Source organism: Dermochelys coriacea, chromosome 4 (assembly GCF_009764565.3).
Source record: "Dermochelys coriacea isolate rDerCor1 chromosome 4, rDerCor1.pri.v4, whole genome shotgun sequence".
Classification (NCBI taxonomy): domain Eukaryota; kingdom Metazoa; phylum Chordata; order Testudines; family Dermochelyidae; genus Dermochelys; species Dermochelys coriacea.
The window spans coordinates 31,562,637-31,586,215 of record NC_050071.1 but is presented as its reverse complement, the minus strand read 5'-3'; the positions used below and the strand labels follow the sequence as shown (position 1 = coordinate 31,586,215).

General features: G+C 38.8%; 1 protein-coding gene across 2 annotated transcripts in view; it reads left to right on the top strand.

The window, feature by feature from the left end:
* Nucleotides 1-21,613, top strand: part of INTS12 (integrator complex subunit 12) — a 31,834-nt gene extending 10,221 nt beyond the window's left edge. For both annotated transcript variants that reach the window (XM_038400639.2, XM_043513486.1), the window contains 6 exons: nucleotides 2,731-2,894; nucleotides 4,448-4,600; nucleotides 5,172-5,359; nucleotides 11,428-11,587; nucleotides 15,330-15,482; nucleotides 18,500-21,613. In XM_038400639.2, coding sequence (XP_038256567.1) covers nucleotides 2,739-2,894; nucleotides 4,448-4,600; nucleotides 5,172-5,359; nucleotides 11,428-11,587; nucleotides 15,330-15,482; nucleotides 18,500-19,081 — 1,392 coding nt within the window. In that variant the 5' untranslated portion in view covers nucleotides 2,731-2,738 and the 3' untranslated portion in view covers nucleotides 19,082-21,613. The remainder of the gene's footprint in view (nucleotides 1-2,730; nucleotides 2,895-4,447; nucleotides 4,601-5,171; nucleotides 5,360-11,427; nucleotides 11,588-15,329; nucleotides 15,483-18,499) is intronic.
* The last annotated feature ends 1,966 nt before the right edge of the window (nucleotides 21,614-23,579 follow it).

Here is a 23,579-nt window from a genome sequence, read left to right as displayed (position 1 = left end):
GGGAAATTGAACCCCAGTCTGCCAAGCCCCAGTCAAGTGACCTAACCACTGGATCATCCTTCCTTTCGTTACTGTAATGTTTGTAGTATTGGCCACTGTAAATGGCAAGATGCTGGACCAGACAGACAATTGGCCAGTATAAGACTCTCTATGTTATTGTGTTCCAATCAGAGAGCTGTGCATGGAAGGAAAGCAGATCATCAACCTTATTTTTGCAGATCACGTCCATTTTTAGGTTAGCATATGAGCATCTCACTCTGGTAAATAAATTTTCCCACTTTCTTTATCTTAAAAAGCAACAAAATAGATCTTTTTAAATTTAAAATTCATTTCCAAGTTTCAGCCTCCTGCATATTTTAAATAGCCTTATAAAACCCCTGAAAATGGGAGATTATAGTAGAGACAGACAAATTCTTAACTGTGACAATACTGGCATGCAGCATTATGATGATATTAACCTTATTATATATTATATAATATATTATATTGAGATCAGAAGAGAGAGAGAAAGCCATGGTATGCAGATCAAAGGATTGAACATAAACAGTGCTCTTTTTTAACAATTCCTTTACAGTAGAGTTCTTAAAAGCTGAAGTTAGAATTAGATCTACAAACTGTTACCTGTTAGAAAACAAAATTGTCTTTGTGCTGTTGGACTCAACATTGCTAATAGTCATTTTCTCAGAGTTCTTTTAATTCAAGAAATCACATTTAGCCTGATGGCATCCTGAGTTGGCTGGTTACTAATATCTGTTCTGACTATGTCAATATGTAGTATGGAGATTTGTAAACAGGAAAACTCACAAGAAAGGAACTTCAAGTTCCTCAAGCAGTACATTGTTCCAATATCTGTGATAAGGGTTCTGTTATCCCGCATACTTTATATCTTTGGGGATTTAACAGAGACTTAGAGATACAGTTTATGCTACTGAAACACAGACTGTAAATGCTGAACAAAGAAAAAGAGCAGGTAATACAGCCCACAGATCACAAGAGTGGCCTGAGCAGTTACCATAGGTGGATGTATGAGAGAGGAGGATAACCACTTTCCATGCGCATTGAATTCCATTTTTATAGACATCAGAGCGAAACTGAGTTGCCCTGAGATGGGCTTACACTGTAGTCTTTGCTTGATCAGTACAAAACCAGAGTTACTGGTGTTTAAGAGATACTGGTAGAAGTTCTGTGGCCACTGAGATATGATTTGACAAGAAGCAAAGATTAAGGAATAGAGAAAAGGTTCTGAATAGAATTCTTAGCTCTCTGCTGGGTCCATTGATAAAATCCTTATGAAGTCTATTATATGCTGAACTCCTTGATGATCTTGGTAGAGTGATTCTCTAGTGTCTTGTGAAAGCCCAGCATGAACCCATAAAGGCTCCTGGAGACTTCCAGGCAAGCAATGATGGAGCAGCTTGCCACTGCGGGTGGATTGTCCAGAGAGGTTAAAGTTCACTATTTTCACTATGCTTAACATAAAAAAAAATTCAGTCAGGCAAGACTCTGCAAGCTGGAACCAGAGTACATGTCCAAGCTGTGCTTTTTAGGAGAGTGGCATGAAAGCTCTTTTAAAAGAGTTTTCTAAATTACAGGGTTGGAAATAAGAAATCCCAATAAATGTGGCATGATGATAAAAGAGATTAAGAATACTTACATCTCATGCTTTTTGGAAAAGACCAGAAGCCTTTATTTGCTGTAGCTTTTCTTAAACTGAAATAATAAAGATATATTGCTGATTTGGAGAATTTCTTCTTTTGTAAGGAGGATCTCTTATGTAATTGCCCTTTCCTGGAATTTATGTTGCTGAGACTGACAGCTCCTTCCTTATCTAGGTAGAAAGAATTACTTATGTAGCTTAACTAAGTGGAGAAAACTCAGATGTGGAAAAAAGTTGCTGCTATCAAGAAAAGCTGTTTTAAAATGAATTCTGTCCCTTTCCCTCACTTCACCTCATTGTATATTGTGGCATTTCAAACCCTAGATAATTTTTACTTGTCATAAAATGCAATCAGTAATCACAAAGAAACTTGGACAAATAATTGCCTGGATACTTAATTTCCTTGCTTTGTAAGTTAAAATTAAGCAATTGACATCTAGATTTTGTCATTTTGTAAACCAGAAATTGTGAAGTAACTGTTCTAGGTATTATAATGAGAAGTTATTCTGAAAAGTTCAAAAAGTGAAATTGTGTCTGCAAACAAAATTGCTTTTCCAAATGTACATTGGTGTTAGTGAGCAACCAGATGAAAGGCAGTGTGCATGCAATGAAAGTTTAGTACAGTATTTTATCATATAAGGAAGAAATCTACAACCTATTAGTTTCTTTTCTTGAAGCTGTCACTCATTTTTAATTTATTACACTTGAATTTTGCTTATGTTCTGAATAACAATATTCTGAAATACATGTTGCATTCTCATACAGTACATTTTGTTTTCTGACTTTGCCAAATTCAGAATCTGACATTACTTCAGCTGTGGGATAAGATGCCGTTACTCTGTCTTTCTAGAAGGCAGCAAATTCATTGTCTCCTAATGAAGGTGGTAGTTGGCTTTTGTGGCTGTGTTTATCTGTTTTGTTTTTTAAATTCATATCTGTGCCTAGAACTCATGTGAGAAATAACGTGCTCATTTCTTCTCCCGAAAAGAGTTTTCTTTGAGATTATTAGTTCTTGTGTTGTTTGAGTTGTACTCCATGTGAATAAAGTTCAATGACTTCATTTCCTTTCAAAGAAGCTGCTATGGCTGCTACAGTGAACCTGGAACTTGATCCCATCTTTTTGAAAGCCCTGGGCTTCCTGCATTCAAAGAGTAAAGATTCTGCTGAAAAGCTAAAAGCTCTGCTCGATGAGTCTTTGGCCAGAGGAATTGATTCAAGCTATCGTCCTTCACAAAAGGTATTCACATGAATAGAACATGTAGGTCATTTTTATATGCAGTATTAAAGCTCCAGCTATTCCTGTTTCAAGTTTTATAGCTGAAGAACTATGAGAGCCAGAAAGGGGGGGAAAACAGACTTGCGGAGTAGCTATGTTATTACTTGATCACTGACCTTTATGCGTTTGTTCCTGGTGCCATTGAAGTTAGAGGAAAACTTCATATTGACTTCAGTGGCACAGTGTCTGGTCCTGGAAGAGAGCTGTTCCCTGTTAGGATGGGAGGAGCTCTTTGTAACCTGGTGCTTTCTGAATACTTTTATCCTGGCTTTGATGGTGGTGTATCTGTTATTTCTGTATCATGTTGCTCATCCATCCTGAATCAAAATTAGAACTAAAAGCTCATAAAAATGCAGGTTAATTATTGTTGCTGAGTGTAAATCTTAAGCAGTGTAGTCAGATAATGGTAAAACCACACCAGTTTTCTGTACATTCTGTTGATTAATTTGTATGCAGCAAGAAGAGAAAAGAAAAGTTGAAGGGCAGGTTTTAAAGCCAAAATGATTTGCAGAACCAAAACAACTCGCACAAGTGACAAATGGAAAAAAGTTGTGTGTCATGTTCTGTTCTGTATAAGTTCTTATATCATGCTCATCACTGTAATGAGTGAGCTTCTTCCAGTAGGGCATTAAACTAACAAGTACCAAACACTAAAAACACACTAACTAGAGTATTTAAGATGGAGAATATTAAGTTAAAGGGACCCCACCAGTAACATATTGATACTGCTTTCCACTGCCAAGTGGATAACCTGTGTTAAGTGCCCAGTTGTGGTTTCTTGTTCCCAAAGGAACTGAGATTTCAGTCATGGCACCTTGCTCAGTCTCTGATTTTCACATATATTGCTATGGCTTTGGGGACTAATTTAATCACTTATGTTCAAAATTGACCTGATTATCACTGACACAAATAAGCAGCTATTGACTTGTGTTGAGATGCATATCAAGATTTATTGACCCAAGAGGTAAATATTGACCAAGATTAAGCAAAGGTCAATATTTTCCTCCCAGAAGGAATGAAATATTGATGTTCACTGACACCAGAAGTCAATTTATATATGGTTACGTAAATTGAATTTTGTCATGAGAACTATCTGAAAATATCTGCTCGTTGTGGCTGTGAATTTTGGAAGTATGAAAGTTTTACCTTTGATATTAATGTTCCAAAGGGAAGATGCACTTAGGGATCCAGAAAAATAAACAAACCTCTCTCTGAAAAGGTGAATAGTAAGAGGAGATGGAGGTGGGTTAGAATTCATTGCAGAGGGCCAAGGTACACTTATTCATGTATGTGATTTGATGGTTAATGTTGTTCTAGATCCCAGTAATATTTACCTCTGTGAAGATAAAAAAAATTGAAACACTTGTTACACGACTGGTTATGCAATGTTTTGCCATTTTTAAATGAGTATATAGAAAATGTAATGCTTACCTAGATTTGTGACCTAAGCAGTTGCAAAGGAGCAAGTGTCTTATGTGTTATGTTTGTTATCAGCATTTTTTTCATTTATTTAGGAAGTAGAGCAGCCCAAAGTGTCTATTACCAAGCCGATTTCCAGTAAGCAGGAGCCTAAAGCTTCGTCCAGTCTGCCTGCAGGCAACAATAATGGCAAACCCATCACAACAGAAAAGGTGAAAAAAGAAACAGAGAAGAGGACTGCTGATAAAGTAAGGCCAATTTTGGTTCTAATTGTGAAATAATTGTGGACTAAAAGAGCTCCATTTGTGCTTGAATTTAAAATTATTATTCAGCCAAAACCAAATTGTTCATGCAGAACTTCGTTAATCTGACTCATTTTAGTTGCATCTGCAGCATGTCACCTTTCGCTCCGTAGGATCATAAGTTACCACAGGGCAGACAGTACAACAGAAGATTTATCATAACTTTTTCCAAATGTCTTTATATACTACTATTTATTGGGAGGAGAAGAATCAATAAAAATATGCTAAACTGTTATCTCCCTCTGTCTCTCCTCTCTCTCTCTCTCTCTAGACCACTGAATCTTTTACAAATCATTGTAAGTCGTACAACTGATGATTTTTCTACGCTTTTAGTTCACAAATGTTTTGGTGGGAATGTATTTCTATGTCTAGGAAAACGTGCCAGATGTATTGTGCAGATCCACAGTACATAATTTACCTACTTGTATTTTTAAATTAATTATGCCAGTTAGTTGCTTAGATAACAACTAACCACTAACTTTTCACATTTTCACCATCTCTGTGTGGTGTTTAATAGATGAAAGTAGAAATTGGTGAAGGAGTTGATGTTCCAAAGAAACCCAGACTAGAGAAGCAAGAGGCTCGTTCTTCCCCGATCACAGTCCAGACTAGCAAGGATTTATCCATGCCTGATCTATCTAGTTTTGATGAAACCAGTGCTGATGATTTTGCCATGGAAATGGGCTTAGCCTGCGTTGTTTGCCGGTAAGTGACTCTTGCTTTGTCAGACACGCACACTCCTTCTAATGTGTTCTTCTGTGAAAAGGACAAATTATATTTGTTGTCTCTCAGTGTCTCCATATCAAATTAGACCAGGGTTTTTTTTTATTTTATAAATAATCTTAGACCTGATTGTAGAAAGCACTTAAGCACATACTTCAAATTAATCATATGCTTAAGTGGCTTCCTGAATAAAGATGCTTTTCTAAAATGTGAAGCCTTTAAGAAGAAAAATATCTAAGTCAGAGTAAGTCAAATATCAAGTCTTTGGAGAAATTATTTACCATAACAATGTTTTGCTAATTATAAGACTTCTGTACATCTCGGGGGGAGGGGAGAATCATTGAACATCTTAAGTAGCCAGTATATAAATATAGCACAAGTATTCATTTTAATTATTGGTAGCCAAACTTTACAGTTAATCACTACCTGTGAGCAGTGCACTTCAAGTTAGGGTCTATTCTGAAGTGTTTTTTAAAAGTGACATTGATAACATTCTATGTTTGTTTTTCCATGTTTCCCAAATGATTTTCAATTGGTTTACAAGTAAAAATGGTTTGTTTTTTGAATGGCCAGCCCTGAAAATTTATCTTGGATCAAGATAGCTTTGTCTGACTCATATATCTTCAGTATTAATAATGACTTTGAAATTGGAACTTAATTGACAGTTCTGTTTGTGACGTACAAGCTTTGTATTGCTTGTAGAAGGAAAAAGTAGCAAGTACGTATTTTGTGAATTCACACTCACACAGGGATCAAAGTTGTTGAATAAGAAAATTTATCTTATTTATTTACTTACTTACTCGGTCACTTTTCAGGCTCTTGCTATGTTAATTAAGGAGTATCTCAGGTCCAACAATGGATAAGTTGTTGCAGTTACAACTTCAAACAGTAATTGTGGTTTTAATTTTCATGTCAAGTTATTGCAGACTTTTCTGAAGATTGTTATAAATGGGACAAAGTCTTTTTAATCTTTTATTAAAGACACAGAAAAAGAAGGAAAAACATTTAATGAATTTGAAATGCCAAGTATTAAGTAAAGCTTTCATTTTAACAATTTACCTTATTCCCTTTTAGCTGAATAGAGTCTTTTACCCCAACTTGACAGACTTTTTAGATGGTATTAACAATGATATTAACTGTCCTTTTGAAGGGAAAAGAGAAAAGATGAGTTTAGATGGTCTTGAGCTGTTGCTGCTGCTGTTGTCCATGAAGTCAGATCCCATTTCTTTTAAGACAAAAGACATGCACAAAAGAAGAGATAAAAGAACACCCAACAGTCTGTGGATCTGATTTTCACTTGCAGCCTTGCTGCTGGAGAAGCACAAGCCCAGCATATGTTTTTTTTTAGCCACTCCATGACTTGATAAACTTTTACCATTGGCAGGCTTGTTAAGGCATTGCTTTTAGCTAGCCTTTTTGGTTACAGGTTTATACCTCTGTTGCAAAAGGTGGAACTCCCTTGGCCATGTAAGCCAAATCTTTATTAAACAGATGAGAGAGAAAGAAGAGGAGAAATGAGATGGGGGGGGGGGAATGACACACTAGAGAGGCATTGAAAGCAGAAACCCAAGGTTCAGGTGATTATCCAGGATTTAGTTGGAGCCACTGGAGGTGTTGAAGTCATCTGGTTCCCCCTCTCTGGCTCATCCTGATCAGAACATATTTCGGGATCAGGATGATGAAGGTCCAACAGTGTTACAGTGAATTCCCACAAGATAGTAGGGAGGGCAGTATCCATGAAGGTAAAGATTTTTTTCTTCCACTTCACCTGTCCCTTTAAGTGACCCTCAAATAAACATTGTCCAAAAAGGCATGACAATCTCATTCCTTAAAATTAACCAATCAAAATACATTTTGGTGAATTCAGCTATAAACATTTCTTCACATTTCTTTTTCAATTTATTGGTATTCCAACTCGTGACTTTACTAGGAGCCTTGAGTACCCTTTTGTCATCATTTCAGGTAACTGTACCTATATTCCCCCCCCCCCCCATGGTCCACCCAAAGCACCCACTCTAGGCTCTGGCTCAGCCATCATCTCTCTTCGGCAGAGACTTGAGTTCCCTTATTTACACTGTGATATCCTCAGCAAGCCAGACTACCTAAAAGGCCACCAGCTGCGTTTAGGTCTTTCTGCGAAGGCTATGCCCAGTGTAATTGCCAGCAGTTACAAGTTACCACACAGCTCTTTCTAAGCAAGCACATTATTCTTAAGGTGAAAGCATTACAGAGAAAACATATTTTAGAACAATAAAAACAATAAAAGAACCCACATGCATGCTAAAGAGCTAACTAGAGGTCACCCCCGAATCCAATCTGAGGCAGTGGCGTCAGTCCTTCAAAACCCACAACTGGGTTTCACCATAGTTACAAGTCTATAACTGTCTCAGATTCAGAACTAGAACAAAGGCTGGCCACTTCAGCTGTTTCTTTATACAACTCGGCTACGTACACACTACACCTTATGTTGGTATAAATTATGTCACTCAGAAGTGTGAATAAGGATGTGAGTAATGTAAGTTACACTGACATAAGCACCAGTGTGGACAGCGCTATGTCAGCAGGAGAGGTCTCTCCTGTCAGCTTAGGGCAACTGCACTAGCAGCGCTACAGTGACATAGCTGCAAGCTCTGTAGTGTAGCCATAGCCTCAGCCTTTGTTCACCAGTATCTGGGCACAGATAATTGGCAAACAGAAGCCCTCTGCTCAGGGCATAGCTTCAAAAATCAGATTTTTTCCATCAATAGAGGTGGGGAATTTACATTAACTTCCACTAGGTATTTCCCAAGAAATCCACTTAACACTTAAACTTTCCATTTAGTACAACAGATTCCAAAGATACTTAAACTGAATTCAAAAAGATTTTTCAAGAAAATTGCAGGAAGCTGCCATATCTGTCACAACTTTATCCCAGTTCTTTTAACAAAACCAATACAGTTTGGACCAATCTTTCTATCTTCAACTTTTGCTTACCTTTATAAAAATTGTATTTAGTAGTCAGAATTTAACTTTTTTTTTTTTACCTGGGGCAACTTAGAATACAGTCCTGTGCACAACATCCCAACCACATTTTAAGACAGCAGATATGATGCTGTTTATTAGTTTTATTACAACTATGTAAGAAGTGTTCTTACTCTGTCAGATGTTTTATTTACCTGTCCTTGCTTCCTCAGTACTACTCAAAGACACTAATTGGTTGCGTCCTGCTATAGTCTTGAATTAGAAAGTTTTGTTTATTTTATTTAAGGCTTACTGAGTGAGGTTTCAGTTGCTAGGGCTGGGATTTCCAGTATTAACTCCTGTGTCAACTTTGATGCTTTTTTGTTTAATCTGAGCAGAAATAATGAATACTGTAAAGAAATATGGTTTAGACACTTCTAAAAATCTAAAAAAAAGTGTTAAAATGTTGTGTTTAACATTGACAATGAGGTGTCGAATTCTTCTGTAAAATAAAGCAAATATGTATAGTGTTTTGAAAGTGAAATTTCATAATATTTGGCTAACTGCTAATGAAGACTTCATATCCAAATGTGAAACACTTATTTAAACTGAATTATGAAGAAAAGGAGAGCCCAAATATTATTATTATAACTTACATGCATTGCAATAGCAGTGAGGCACCCCAGTCCTGGCAAAGACCCTGTTGTGTGAGGCAGTGTAAAAACACAGAACAAAAAGACAGTGACTTGCCAGTTTATCTCTACTGCTATCTGTATTATTTCCATTTTACACATAGGGAATCTGAAGTGCACAGAGATGAAGTGACTTGCTCAATGACACAGAGCAAGTCACTGCAGAGCCAGCATTAGAATGGAAGTGTTCTAACTCCCTGAAACCTGCACTAACAGTGAGACTGCTTATTCACTTTTTGCACTATAATAGAGTGAGTGCAGCTTTGCTAATTATAGGAGTGCAAGTAGCAATTCCAGAGTGACCCCCATTTTCTTTTCTTTTCTGTTCTTTTTTTTTTAAATGTCAGGATGGGAGGGAGGGAGGTACAAAATCCCTTCCCTCTAATGCCTGGCCGTCCCTTCCGCATACAGATCTTTAAGGAAAAAACACAAGTCACTAGTTATGGAAACCTTAACGAATCAAAAGTAAAAATATTATAAAGGAAAACGTTGTGTGTGACTTGCAGGTGACATTGAAGTCTTGTCAAAGAGAGAGCATTTAGGAAAAATCTCCATTCTTTTTGCAAGAACAGCCTTCTAAACTGTAATGAATAAATTAATTTTGTCTTCATTTTTAAAAGATACAAAACCATTCAGGCTGTCTCTTGATTTAAAGACTAGCTTAAAGTAAGTCTGGCTTTGACTTTTCTTGGCATGAAAAGTTTATTTTTTTGTAATCCATCCAAAATTGTCCTTTATAGTTTTAAAATATGGAGATTAGTCTGTTCCCTTGTCACATGCAGTTGAAATTGAGATGCTTTGTTCTGATCCAATCTATTTTTCAAGAATCAAATGGCTTCTGAAATATCCTGAATTTAAATAATGTGCTCCAGAATTTCTGAAACATCTCCTCCTTTGTTTTTAAATAGCCTAGTTTAAAAAAATATATATTTTTCAAAAATTGTTCATACAGCTATATCAACAACATCTTCTGATTTCATTTCTTTGTTATATGAAGAAATAAGGTACTATGTTTCCCCACCCATCCTCAAATAGAGTTTCCATGGTTACGTAGGTACCTGCTCCTCAGGGAGATAAGCAAAAGCAGCTTAGCAATTAAATAGCCTGATTTGTCATCTGAAAGAAGAAATCATTAGGAAAATGTAATTTGGCTATTTCACAGATATACTTCCAATCATGTGTACGTCACTAATTTGTCACATACACAATATGATTCTTTTCAGCAGAGGCCCACACAAAACTAAGTCCTCATCACCAGCTTACATGTTTGTTTCAAGGCAAAACTGCATAGCTAATCCTTTCTGTTCCATCTCTCTATGATGATGGTATTATGTTATGTTTCTAATGTCTGTCTGTGATGGGGAGTGAAGGAAGGTTACTAAAAGTTCCACAAAGTAGCGTACTACTTGCATCCTGTTTTTTTGAATCCTTTAACTAAAAGAATTAGGGGGGAATTCCGGGCAAAAAAGTTAAAATTCCACACACACTATTTTAAAAGGCTGCATATTTTATTTGTCAAAATAGCACAATATAATCACACTAGTTTCAATTATTTTGGTAATTTATTTCAGAATACCTGTCAGCAACAATGTCTGTAACAATACAGACAACAAAAAAGATGCAGGAAATGTTTTGTGACAAATAGATTCCTTACTAGGCATAATAATACATAACTCTGAGTAATAATTCAGTCCCACGTGCCCCGTGCTGTCCATCCCCCCATATTCTGTGCCTCCTGACCAGGCCCCATGGGCAGGGTGCTGTGAGGAAGGCAGCCTCTTTCTCTTCTATATCTGCAGCTGGGGGTGTTCCTGCCCGGCAGTGGCGGCTCTCTGTTCTGGTGCCACAGCAGCCCTTTGTAGTTGAAAGGAGTAACTGCAACTCCTTTCTGGAAGAATGTATTTTCTGGGGGGAGAGGGGAATTCTGAATGGCACATGGATTCTTCACGGGCACAGTGGCACAGAATTCCCCCAGGAGTATAAGAATGGTTGTCACTGAGACACTATTTGTTGTTGAGCAATACAATTCAACATCTTACTGCAATATTGTTCCCTAGGCACTTAGATACTATAGTAATAGTAATAGAACATTTTTGAGAGCTTTATACATCATAAGGGAACAAACCAAATGACTTTTTCCTTTACAGGTGACTTGTAGATGTGTTTATAATAATAATCTAAAATTCTTAGGTTTTCTTTAGAATCTACTTTAAAGCAACAAAAAGTTTGCAAGACAGTTATTAGGAAGAACTCATACAGTAGAAAAGGGATCTTTTTCATTTTGCCAAGAATAGAAAGTGTATCCATAGCGTAAGGATTTTTTATAATTTTTTATTTTAAGCCTTTCAAAGATTACAATGACTAGATAACCCTAAAGTGCTTTATTTAGTAACCTGTTCTCAACTGTTTGTTTTGCAGGCAAATGACCGTTACTTCTGGAAATCAGTTAGTAGAGTGTCAGGAGTGCCATAATCTCTACCACCAAGATTGTCATAAACCTCAGGTGACAGACAAAGAAGTCAATGATCCTCGCCTTGTATGGTATTGTGCCCGTTGTACCAGGCAGATGAAGAGAATGGTAAAAGTCAGCTTTTTGTCTAACATGAGTAGTATTTGGAGATAGCAATTCATTTGGGCTGTTTTAAAACAGGATTTGCAGAAACGTTTAGAAGATGTTGGAGGATCATTTTTCCTTTTGCTGCTGCTCTGGTTATTTTAACTGTAGTCTCAAAGAACATTCAGTAATGTTCCTATTAAGAAAATAAAATAAATCACAGAATTAAAAGTCAGGCACGATCAAACAAGTTTATTTCTTCCTCACTGGTAGGCAATGGAACAAATAATTAGGCTTATTTCATTTAGCATCTATACCGATCTACTAAATAGTCTCATATTTGTCATTTTCTTCTCAAATTTAGGGCCTGAATGAATTGCTCCTCTGGAACTTAACATTTCTCTAACAAAGGTCTACACATTTTGGATCAGGTCTTGTTAAGCAATGAGTGTCCTCAATTTCTGTTGAAGTTGATGATGAGACCCATTATTTTCATTGAGCTGTGTGTTAATTTCTTTAGTAAGCAGGCTGTTGACTTCTGAGTTTCATAATGAGTAAAAATCTGTTGGTAAAAAGTGTCTTTTGATATTAGAAACAATTTACAAAAGCTGAAGATAACATAAAAGTAAGTTAAGGAGTACTTGTGGCACCTTAGAGACTAACAAATTTATTAGAGCATAAGCTTTCGTGAGCTACAGCTCACTTCATCGGATGCATTTGGTGGAAAAAACAGAGGGGAGATTGATATACACACACAGAGAACATGAAACAATGGGTTTATGATACACACTGTAAGGAGAGTGATCACTTAAGATAAGCCATCACCAGCAGCGGGGGGGGAAGGAGGAAAACCTTTCATGGTAACAAGCAAGGTAGGCTATTTCCAGCAGTTAACAAGAATATCTGAGGAACAGTGGGGGGTGGGGTGGGGGGGAGAAATAACATGGGGAAATCCTTGCAACAAAGCCCGTTGCCAACTGTGTCCACATATCTATTCAGGGGACACCATCATAGGGCCTAATCACATCAGCCACACTATCAGAGGCTCGTTCACCTGCGCATCTACCAATGTGATATATGCCATCATGTGCCGGCGATGCCCCTCTGCCATGTGCATTGGTCGGGCTGGACAGTCTCTGCGTAGAGGAGTGAGTGGACACAAATCAGACGTCAAGAATTATAACATTCAAAAACCAGTTGGAGAACACTTCAATCTCTCTGGTCACTCGATTACAGACCTAAGAGTGGCTATCCTTCAACAAAAAAGCTTCAAAAACAGACTCCAACGAGAGACTGCTGAATTGGATTTAATTTGCAAACTGGATACAATTAACTTAGGCTTGAATAGAGACTGGGAATGGATGAGTCATTACACAAAGTAAAACTATTTCCCCATGTTATTTCTCCCCCCCACTGTTCCTCAGATATTCTTGTTAACTGCTGGAAATAGCCTACCTTGCTTGTCACCATGAAAGGTTTTCCTCCTTCCCCCCCTGCTGCTGGTGATGGCTTATCTTAAGTGATCACTCTCCTTACAGTGTGTATCATAAACCCATTGTTTCATGTTCTCTGTGTGTGTATATCAATCTCCCCTCTGTTTTTTCCACCAAATGCACCCGATGAAGTGAGCTGTAGCTCACGAAAGCTTATGCTCTAATAAATTTGTTAGTCTCTAAGGTGCCACAAGCACTCCTTTTCTTTTTGCGAATACAGACTAACGTGGCTGCTACTCTGAAACCTGTCATAAAAGTAAGTTATCACTGGAGTAAGAAAACATCATTATTTTCACTAAACATATATCATTAGCCCATTCATCTGTAATTCTGAGACCTTTTAAAACTGAGACATTATACAGAAGAAATTTTGTTAAATTTTGAAGCTATTTTGTGATAACCCAGCAAAATGTTACCTGTTGAAATGACCTATTAGGAAAATCTCATTTAAAATGTTTTTGCTATAGCCACTGAAAGTTGTTAATTGATTTCAGTAGTTGTTTTAGTACTTTGATTATCTTCAGTCCTTTGAACTCAGGACTGCTTACTTGTGCTCAGTAAATTGCACTGAAGTACCATACTCATCCACAGCTAAAAATATTTTCCTCTCACTGTGATGTTCCCCTCTGGTGTTATCTGGACTGGTAGTCTGCTAGTTCACTCCAGTCCTTGACTCTGGGAGCCAGCCTTACCCTGTTCTGCTGTGAGAACCCCTATTCCTGGGCTGTTTACGCATGGCCACTAGCATGTAAGCTGCTCCTTGGATTGTGCAACCGAATGACACTAGCCAATATCTTAGGTCCTGGACACAACCCTAGGAATCTCCATCTTGCAGTGTCCAGTTATGCCCTCTGGACGCTGCAAGTTTATATGAGTTTGTCAATTTAACAAAGAAATTGATATGTACCAGGCTTGTTATCCCAAGGGGAGTTTCAGACACGCTTCAGGCCAAATGCACTGCTTCAGATAGAACAAACAGATTTAACTACACAGATAAATTTTAAGTGATTCTAAGTCAAAGCATAGCAAGTCAGATTTGGTCAAATGAAATAAAAGTAAAACGCATTCTAAGCTGATCTTAACACTTTCAATGCTCTTACAAATTTAGATGCTTCTCACCACAGGCCACTGGTTGCTCTTCAATCAGGCTCTCCCCTTTGATCAGCACTTCAGTCGTTTGGTGTGGTGTCTGTAGATGTAGGTGGAAGAGAGAGGAAGAGCATGGCAAACGTCTCTCTCTTTTATCATGTTCTTTCTTCCCTCTTGGCTTTGCCCCTCCCCCTTGGCTTTGCCCTCCCCCTCCCTTTCAGAGTCAGGTGAGCATTACTTCACTGCAGTTCCAAACTGACCAAAGGAAGGGGGGTGACTCACTCGAAAGTCTAACAGATCCTTTTGTTGCCTAGGCCAGCGTCCTTTTTTCCTGTGAGGCTGGGCTGGGTTTGTTCCATACATGCCCTGATAAGGTGTGAACTGCCTCTCTGTTCTTGGAGAGTTTTTGCCTGGGCTTGCTTTAAGTCATGAGGATACATTTTCAGCCTCATTAACTATATACATGAAATTATAACCTTACTATAACATTACTGTAACAATTACTATAGCATCACTATAACAACCATGCTCAGTGCATCATGAGCCTTCTGAAGACACCCAACATGACAAACTTTGAATTGGATACTAACCACACAATCATTTTATAAAGATGAACATGGGGGTGTAGTATGTTCCCCCGAGGTACAGAGCATCACACTCACCTCCTCAAACTGCCAACGTCAGTATTCCCTTTGCAGGCTACAGTTTCCTTTTGCTATCTCAGCATAAATGCTGCCAGTTTACCAGCTTTCTCTGAAAAGAGCCCTGCAATCTGCTTCCCAGAAGCTGGTTTCTAACCATAATCTTTCCCAATATTTTCCTTCCCTGTCCCTCCATTCACCAGTTCCCTACACTCCTCCATCAGGCCTGACTCCTCCTTCCGCCTCTGTTTACCCACTCAAATATATGGTCACACCCAGCATGCCTTTCAGCTGCTGGAATCTTCCCATTTTATGGGACTCAATCCCACCTACCTGTCAGCTGGAAACCTCCCTACAAATACAAGTTGTGTTTCCACGGGACCTGTTTTCTAAATGCTTAATTTCCAGATCTCATTTAAGATAGTATTCTAGGGGCTAATGTTGTGATCTCATAATGCTCATGTTTTCTATAGTCACTCTGATGAAATCTTCGTCGTTAGTACAGAAACATAACTAATTTGAGTTTAATTATTATTTATGCAGGCTCAAAAGACTCAGAAACCACCTCAGAAACCAGCTCCTGCAGTAGTTTCAGTAGCACCAACTGTGAAAGATCCATTAGTGAAGAAACCTGAAATTAAGCTCAAGCTGGATACCCCAACAACTTTCCAAGCATTCAAGAGGACAGAAGTCAAGGTGCTGTACATTAAACTCTCTATAAGTGCTTGTATTTTATTGCATATATGAAACATTCTTGCTTAAATATTGTACAGCTGTTTTTTCCCTTGTCAGATCCACCTTGTTCTTTCACGTGATCAAAACCCCAAATGAAAATACAGGACCTTATTCTGTCTGTATTTGGTAGTGCTGTAACATAATGGATTTTCAGTTTCTTGACTTTTTTATTTTATAAGGAGGAAAAAAAAGTAGATTGTTCTTGTTTGTTTTTTTTAAAATGGCATTTCTATAAAAGTAAGAAATCTTCATGCTCAAAGAAAGGATGTGAATTGCTGTCCTTTCTTATGTAACATGCATACATTTGCAATTGCAAGACTCTTCTTATGATACTGTTGCTTCTGTAAGATCTAATTTGTGAGATCCGTTCCTCTTCTGTATTATGTCTCATGTTTCTCCTTCTCTGGGTTATTTTTCTGTGTTAAAGATTGTCATGATGTGGTAAAAGGAGATAAACCGGAAGCCGCATCAACAGCATAATAAATATCTTCAGTAGCCTAACAAACTATGACCCCAGTCCAGCAAAGCACTTAAGTGCATATGAACCTGTAAAGCTGTGTCAGTCAAGCTGTCTGGAGTGACCCACGAGCCTGGGTGCCAACTTCAGGCCAGATTGTCAAGAAGCAGGTCACAAAACCTCAAATTGGTTGTATATTCTTTCGTTAGATTTCACCAGCCAAGTAACAAATGGGAACTCCACAAGCTCCATAACAGCCTTACCATGGAGTCACAGACTGTTCTCTTGGGCAATCTGATCTATCTTGCCACTCAGGCAAGCCTGCCTTTGTGATAGATGATCTTTTACACCAAAGTCGAAACAATATTCAGATTACTCCCAGTCCCAAAGGACCAGTCACTTACCCCAGATCAGTTGTACCTCAGATCTCTTACCAAAGAGAGTGCTGATAGTCAGTCCTGTTATAAACTAAGGATTTATTAACTAAGAAAAAGAAACAAGAGTTATTTACAAGGTTAAAGTAGGTAAACATACACACACGAATGAGATACAGTCTTAGGTTCCAAAACGTAATAGTAGCTCTTATAATATGCAAGCTCTATATATCCTTTAGGGTTAATCCAAACCAATCAGCTTGGGGATCTCTTGCTCTTGTTTAGAAATTTTGCCCTCTCTGAATTTCAAGCAGCATAGTGATCACAATTTCTCTTCTTATCAGGGATTTTTATTCCCTTCCCCCAGCATTCAAGATGTGGTGGGATGAGGGCTTGTATGGGTACCCACTTAATGGGTGTTGGGGGAAGCAATCAACAAAATCTTTTGTTCATTGATGCCTCACAATGGTTTGACTGGTGTCTATAGGCCTTCTTTTTTGGGGGAGGAGACAACACCTCTTTTAGTATTTCACACCTGGTAATGCTTCTCTGTTTACAGTCTTAGCAAGCATTTTTATAGTTATAGAGCAGACACTTAAATATTACCTTATAACATGGAATACAGATGTTATAATTAAGATTAATACATGTAGCATCCTACAAGCATTTCATGAAGTCTAAACACATTCTTGTAACTCTAATATCTATTTTAACAATGCTAACGCACAGGCAAGCCAGACTGGTTTCCAGCTAAGCATTTGTCAGCATTCATTGAGGCCCGGTGGCCTTGGCATAAGCTGGCATCTGGTCTGCCAGTGTCACAATGTCTTCCTTATGAGGGGCTATGCCAGCATAACTAGTGTAGTTGTAGCATACACTGACAGAAGAAATTTTGCTGCTGGTGTACGTATACCACCTCTCCGAATGACGTCGGCCATGTCGACAGAAACATTCTTCTGTCGGCATAGCTGCGTCAACAAGGGGGATTTTATTGGCATAACTGTTTCCTTAGGGGGTCGTTTTTTTTCACACCCTGGCTAATATAATTGTGCTGATGTAAGTGTTAGGTGTAGACCAAACCTAAGGATGCTGAAATCAGAAGAACTATTCACGTGCATAAAGTTATTCATATGTTTAACTGCTTTCTATGTGTGGGAGCCCATATGGATAATATGATGCCTATGATGCAAACAAGTATTCACGTGAATAACTTTATACATCTGAAAAGTTACTTGCATAAATGATTGCAGGATCAATGCCTAATTTCAGTCATAATTCTCAGCATTTAGAAACTGCATGGATGTGCTGTGGGGGGGGGAAATATGGTTTGAGCAGAGAATTGGAGCTGAGAACCCCTAAGCCTTAACTCAGACTCACTGAATAACTTTGGGTGAATTATTTAATATCCGTGTATCAATTTTCCCCAAATGTAAACAAAGGCTAACTATTCATGAGGTGTTGTGAAGATTAATTATTGTTTAAAAGCTATTTGAAGATGAAGAGCCCTATAGAAGTGCTGAATATTATTCATTGTAGCTCATTAACAGAAACACTAAATGGAAACAAATCCAGTAACTTTTGTGGACAGTTTAAGTGTGTATGTGGTGGGGGCATGGCAGGTACAGGCCGACAGGAATCAGGAGGGCTGGGGGAAAATACTGTTTTTTTATAAAATGATCAAGAAACTCTGGTATCTTCATTATTTTCATTGCCTGGGGTCTGACTATGTGATAGACCATCTCTCATCTCCTTAAAAGCAGCTCCGGGTAACAGAATCACACACAATCTAGTGGACTGCTTTTCTCGTTTATATGTCACACGTGTTGATCTTTTTAATTACTTCAGATAGACTGCCTTTTAGAGAGTTTAGTGAAGGATCATTGTGCCATATGGTATCCTGTTCGCTTTTTAGAAAAAAGGGAAGAAATGATAATATTAACTTCATTTTCAGTGAAGACAAAGGCTCTGCACCTGTCTCCTTTCCTTTCTCTTGTTGCTTTTGACTGAGATGATCCAGGACGAAATGTCAGAATATTGTCTAATGGATATTTTTGTGTAAAGAATCTGAAACTGAAGTTTGATCATAACCATTCCTGCTATGTGTTGAAACATTGCTAATATAGGATTGATTGATTGATTGATTTTAGACCGCAGCAGCAATTTCGGGGAACTCAACCAGTACCAGTGTTTCCTCTTCAGCAACCAGTGGCCTTACTGGATGGGCGGCTTTTGCAGCCAAAACCTCCTCCACCGGTCCATCAACTGCCAAACTGGGATCAACAGCACAGAGTACCAGCGGAAAACCTGCAGCCTCCTCTAATAACCAGAAACCTGTGGGTTTGTCAGGGTTAACAACATCTAAAACAGGACTAGGGTCAAAAATAGCTTCCAGTAACAACAACACAAACCCTGTTCAACTAAAACCTCTTCCACCTCTGACCTTGGGGAAAACAGGTCTGAGTCGTTCAGTTAGCAGTGACAACGTGAGCAAAGTAGGTCTTCCTAGTCCTAGCAGTACGGCCCCAGGCAGCAGCAGCCAGGTGAATAGTGGGAATGGAAGCAATAGCACAACAGGTAACAGTGGGAGCAGCACCACCAAATCAAGTGCAGATTCTGGCAATCAGTCACTATCCCTAAAGGGCCCAACTTCTCAGGAATCACAGCTCAATGCTATGAAAAGGTTACAAATGGTCAAGAAGAAGGCTGCCCAAAAGAAACTGAAGAAGTAATAGAGCTGTCTGTTAATCTTCTTTCTATGTTTCTTCAAACAAAGATATGTATGAAGTATAACATACTTCATTTAATAAATATCCATGCAGATAATTTCTAGATTGGCTTTTTTTTCCTATAATATGCTTAACAATGTAAATCTGTGTATTTTCTCCATCTACAACAGACTGTAAATATACGGTATGCTTCAGATCTAACGGACTAACATGTTCCCTTTCCTTAAGTTTGAAGAAATGTTTGTTCATATTTGTTTAAAGTTTGCATAGACAATGTATTGTAGTATTTGCCAGTGGTGATGTAATAACTAAGGATATGATTTAGTCATGGAGGTCATGGATTTACTGGCCGTGACTTTACTGGATTTCCATACTTCGGCTTCAGTTGTCAATGGCGGGGGCAGAGCCGGGAGCCCCAGAACCGCAGCTGGAGCAGGGGCTGTGTTGCCACCTCGGCCCCTGTGGCAGTGGGGCTGAGGCTGTCAGTCCCCTCTATGGGGCTCCCGGTGTCATTTCTACCTTCCCTCCTCTCCCTGTTATTTTTAGTGTTAGTCACAGCTCCAGTTAATTTTTTTTTATTGCCTGCAACCTGTCCATTACTTTTACTAAAAATAACTGTGACAAAATCTTAACCTTACTTATAATTAAGGATGCAGAATGGTTTACAATGTTACATTTGTTTATACGTGTTCATAACTTTTCTAACAATTCTCCTTTGAGGCCAAAACTTTCTTTATTTGGACTCTGTGACTGACTTTGTGAAGTTTGAAAAACCTTTAAGGAAGTTGTATTCTGTATTTCGCACTACCGTGACCACTCCTGAAATACTGTGTCCAGTTCTGGGGTCCACACTTCAAGAAGGATGTTGAAAAATTGGAGAGGGTTCAGAGGAGAGCCACGAGAATGGTTAAAGGTTTGGAAAACATGCCTTCTAGTCAGAGACTCAAAGGGTGAATCTGTTTAGCTTATGAAAGAGAAAGTTATTCATCATCTATAAGTACCTACATGGGGAACAATAATTTTAATAATGGAGGTGTTATTTAATCTAGCAGGCAAAGGAGAAATAAAATGGAAGGTCTGGAAGTTGAAACTAGATAAATTCAGATTATAGATAAGGCAAAAAAATTTAAGAGAGAATAATTAACTATTGGAACAATTTACCCAGGGTTATGGTGGATTCTCTATTATGAGGTTTACATCAGGATTGGATGTTTTTCTAAAAGATGTGCTGTAATTCAATCACAGGTATTGGGACTCAAACAGGAATTAAATCAGGGAAGTCCTATGGCCTGTGCTATGGAAGAGGTCAGACTGAATTATCCATAATGGTCCCTTCTGGCCTTAAAACATAACATGCTCTTTTTTTAAAAAAAAAAGCTCAAATCACTCAAACTTCAGTATTTGTAAGTATTATATGTAGGGAAACACATTTTTATATATATACACACACTTCATGAATTATGCTTGATGTGTTATCATTTTCAATCAGCATGTTAATATAAGTATTATACATCTATTAAACTGTTACTTTCCTGAAGCTAGAGCATTTCTCTCACAGTGAGTTTTCAATGGAGAAGTTGTGCAGAATTAATGAAATTCCAAATGAGAAGGTTCCTTAGGAAAAGCTATTATCTGAAACGGATTCCATGAAGAAACTATTTAAACATATATACCTTTATTGAAAGTGACCATTTGAAAGAGTGCATTTCATTTTCAGCTATCAAGGAAGCTTATTAGCAGCCTTGTTTTGTTTCTTTCCATAACTCACCTTGGCACAGAGGGAAGCAAGAGCATTAGAAAAGAGACATATAGGTTCCCTCACCTGAAAAATATGGAGGAGCAAATATAAAATATTAGTATGAATGTTCTTTTGAGTTCACTGATGCTACAGAAAACCTTAAGAGATTCTGATTTTAAGAGGAATGAAAAAATAGAAGTGAAGGGGTGGTAGAGACAACTATCTGCAGGCTTAGATCTTGAACTAAAACACTTATATAACACTTTACTTTCTCCAATAACTGCAAAAGTATAAGCCATTGAATCAATTTCTTGTGTTTTGGTGACGTGAGGAGGGGAAAGCTGAAGAAAAGACATGCCAATTGTTAGCTTTCTTATGTGTATTTCTAAAGCACCTAAAATCATGAGATTATTTTAAGTATTCCACACTTTATCTACGAGCTACAAAACTCACAAGTTTTGCTTGTTGCAAGGGAATAACACATCAGCATAGCCCAGTAAAGGAGGCCTCAATCCCCTTAACTGTTCACCTTCCATCATAACAAACATGATGATGATTTAAAATGTGTGATATGTTGAATTCAGCTTTTTCCTAGAAAAGACAAGAGCTAAGATACCTTCTGATTCTCAAGTAGTTTTATTTACTGAACTAAAGAAAAATCACTGTCAGGTGCTAGTAGAACTTGAATTCTTTTTCAACTGTACTATTTCCTGAAAGAATAAACATTTTCTTTTCTCTCTTTTTTATTGTCTGTAAACTGCCAAAATAGTTTGAGTACAGCACAGATGATAAGAAATGTGTACGGCCTCTGCATCATCCCTATTTCCAACCTCATTCTAGCACAGAAGGTTTTTTAATGACAACATGGGGTGACAACATGGGGTGGGGGGGGTGGAGACTGTGACAAAGTTCCTGCTCTACCTTGGTGGGTCTTGCGCTTATTGGCGGATATGCTCACCTTGGAGCTTCACGGTAGTCCTCAGCTTGGCCATTTTTCTGAATTCACAGTCCAGGTCGACGACTCCTGTGTCTGACCAGGAGTTGGGAGGATTTGGGAGGAACCCGGGCCCGCCATCTACTCCGGGTTCCAGCCCAGGGCCCTGTGGAATGCAGCTGTCTAGAGTGCCTCCTGGAACAGCTGTGCAACAGCAACAATTCCCTGGGCTACTTCCCCATGGCCTCCTCCCAACACCTTCTTTATCCTCACCATAGGACCTTCCTCCTAGTGTCTGATAATGCTTGTACACCTCAGTCCTCGAACAGTCCACGTTCTCAGCTCCTAGTGCCTTTTGCTCCCAGCTCCTCACACGCACACCACAAACTGAAGTGAGCTCCTTTTTAAAACCCAGGTGCCCTGATTATCCTGCCTTAATTGATTCTAGCAGCTTCTTGATTGGTGGCAGGTGTTCTAATCAACCTGTCTTAATTGTCTGCAGAAGGTTCCTGATTGTTCTGGAACCTTCCCTGTTACCTTACCCAGGGAAAAGGGACCTACTTAGCCTGGGGCTAATATATTTGCCTTCTATCACTCTCCTATAGCCATCTGGCCCGACTCTGTCACAAGACATTAAACTAGATTTTTTGTGCAGATAAGGAAATTTTCTTCCTTGTAAATGGTGTTCTGTGGGAATGGCACATATACTATGAAATGGAACATAAAAAATAGATTTCTTTAATGGCAAGTTTACTCCTCAGTAAAGCATTTACTTCATTGGTAAAATTTATTCTGGCAGGAAAGCATCAAAATCCTAATTTGCAAAGTGGTCTCAGCACAGCCTTTGAACATGTGTATAGTTTTGCTCAAGGATAAACATGAGGGCTCAAAACCTTGAAACTTCAAATTATGTGATTTGCTTTAGGTTTGTCTGGACTAGAAAGAAAAAAAATGTACAGTTTATTTGTTTTTGTTAGCTAGTTTGAGATAACTAACCCAATTTGCAAAAAGAAAAGGAGTACATGTGGCACCTTAGAGACTAACAAATTTATTAGAGCATAAGCTTTCGTGAGCTACAGCTCACTTCATCGGATGCATTTGGTGGAAAAAACAGAGGGGAGATTGATATACACACAGTGTATAATAATTGATATACACACGGTGCTAATAAGCGATGGTCACATAAACACCGCCCTGTGTCGGAGGCCTGCTGGCTGCTGTTCCTGCCTACATGCCTCCAGCTTTCATCCAGATCATACCACACAATCCATCGTCTACAGCCAAGCTCTACGATATGGCCGCGTTTGCTCCGGCCCCTCGGACGGAGACGGGCACCTGAAGGATCTCTATCATGCATTCCTGCAACTACAATACCCACCTGCTGAAGTGAAGAAGCAGATTGGCAGAGCCAGAGGAGTGCCCGGGGGTCACCTACTGCAGGACAGGCCCAGCAAGGAAAGTGGCAGAGCGCCGCTGGCCATCACCTTCGGCCCCCAGCTGAGGCCTCTCCGGCGCATCATCGGGGATCTGCGGCCTGTCCTGGGGGACGGCCCATCGCTCTCACAGATCTTGGGAGACAGGCCAGTCCTTGCTTGCAGACAGCCCCCCAATCTGAAGCATGTAGACGCCGGCAACCACACACCACACAACAGAACCACCAACCCAGGAACCGGTTCTTGTGGCGAAGCCCGTTGCCAACTGTGTCCACATATCTATTCAGGGGACACCATCATAGGGCCTAATCACATCAGCCACACTATCAGAGGCTCGTTCACCTGCGCATCTACCAATGTGATATATGCCATCATGTGCCGGCGATGCCCCTCTGC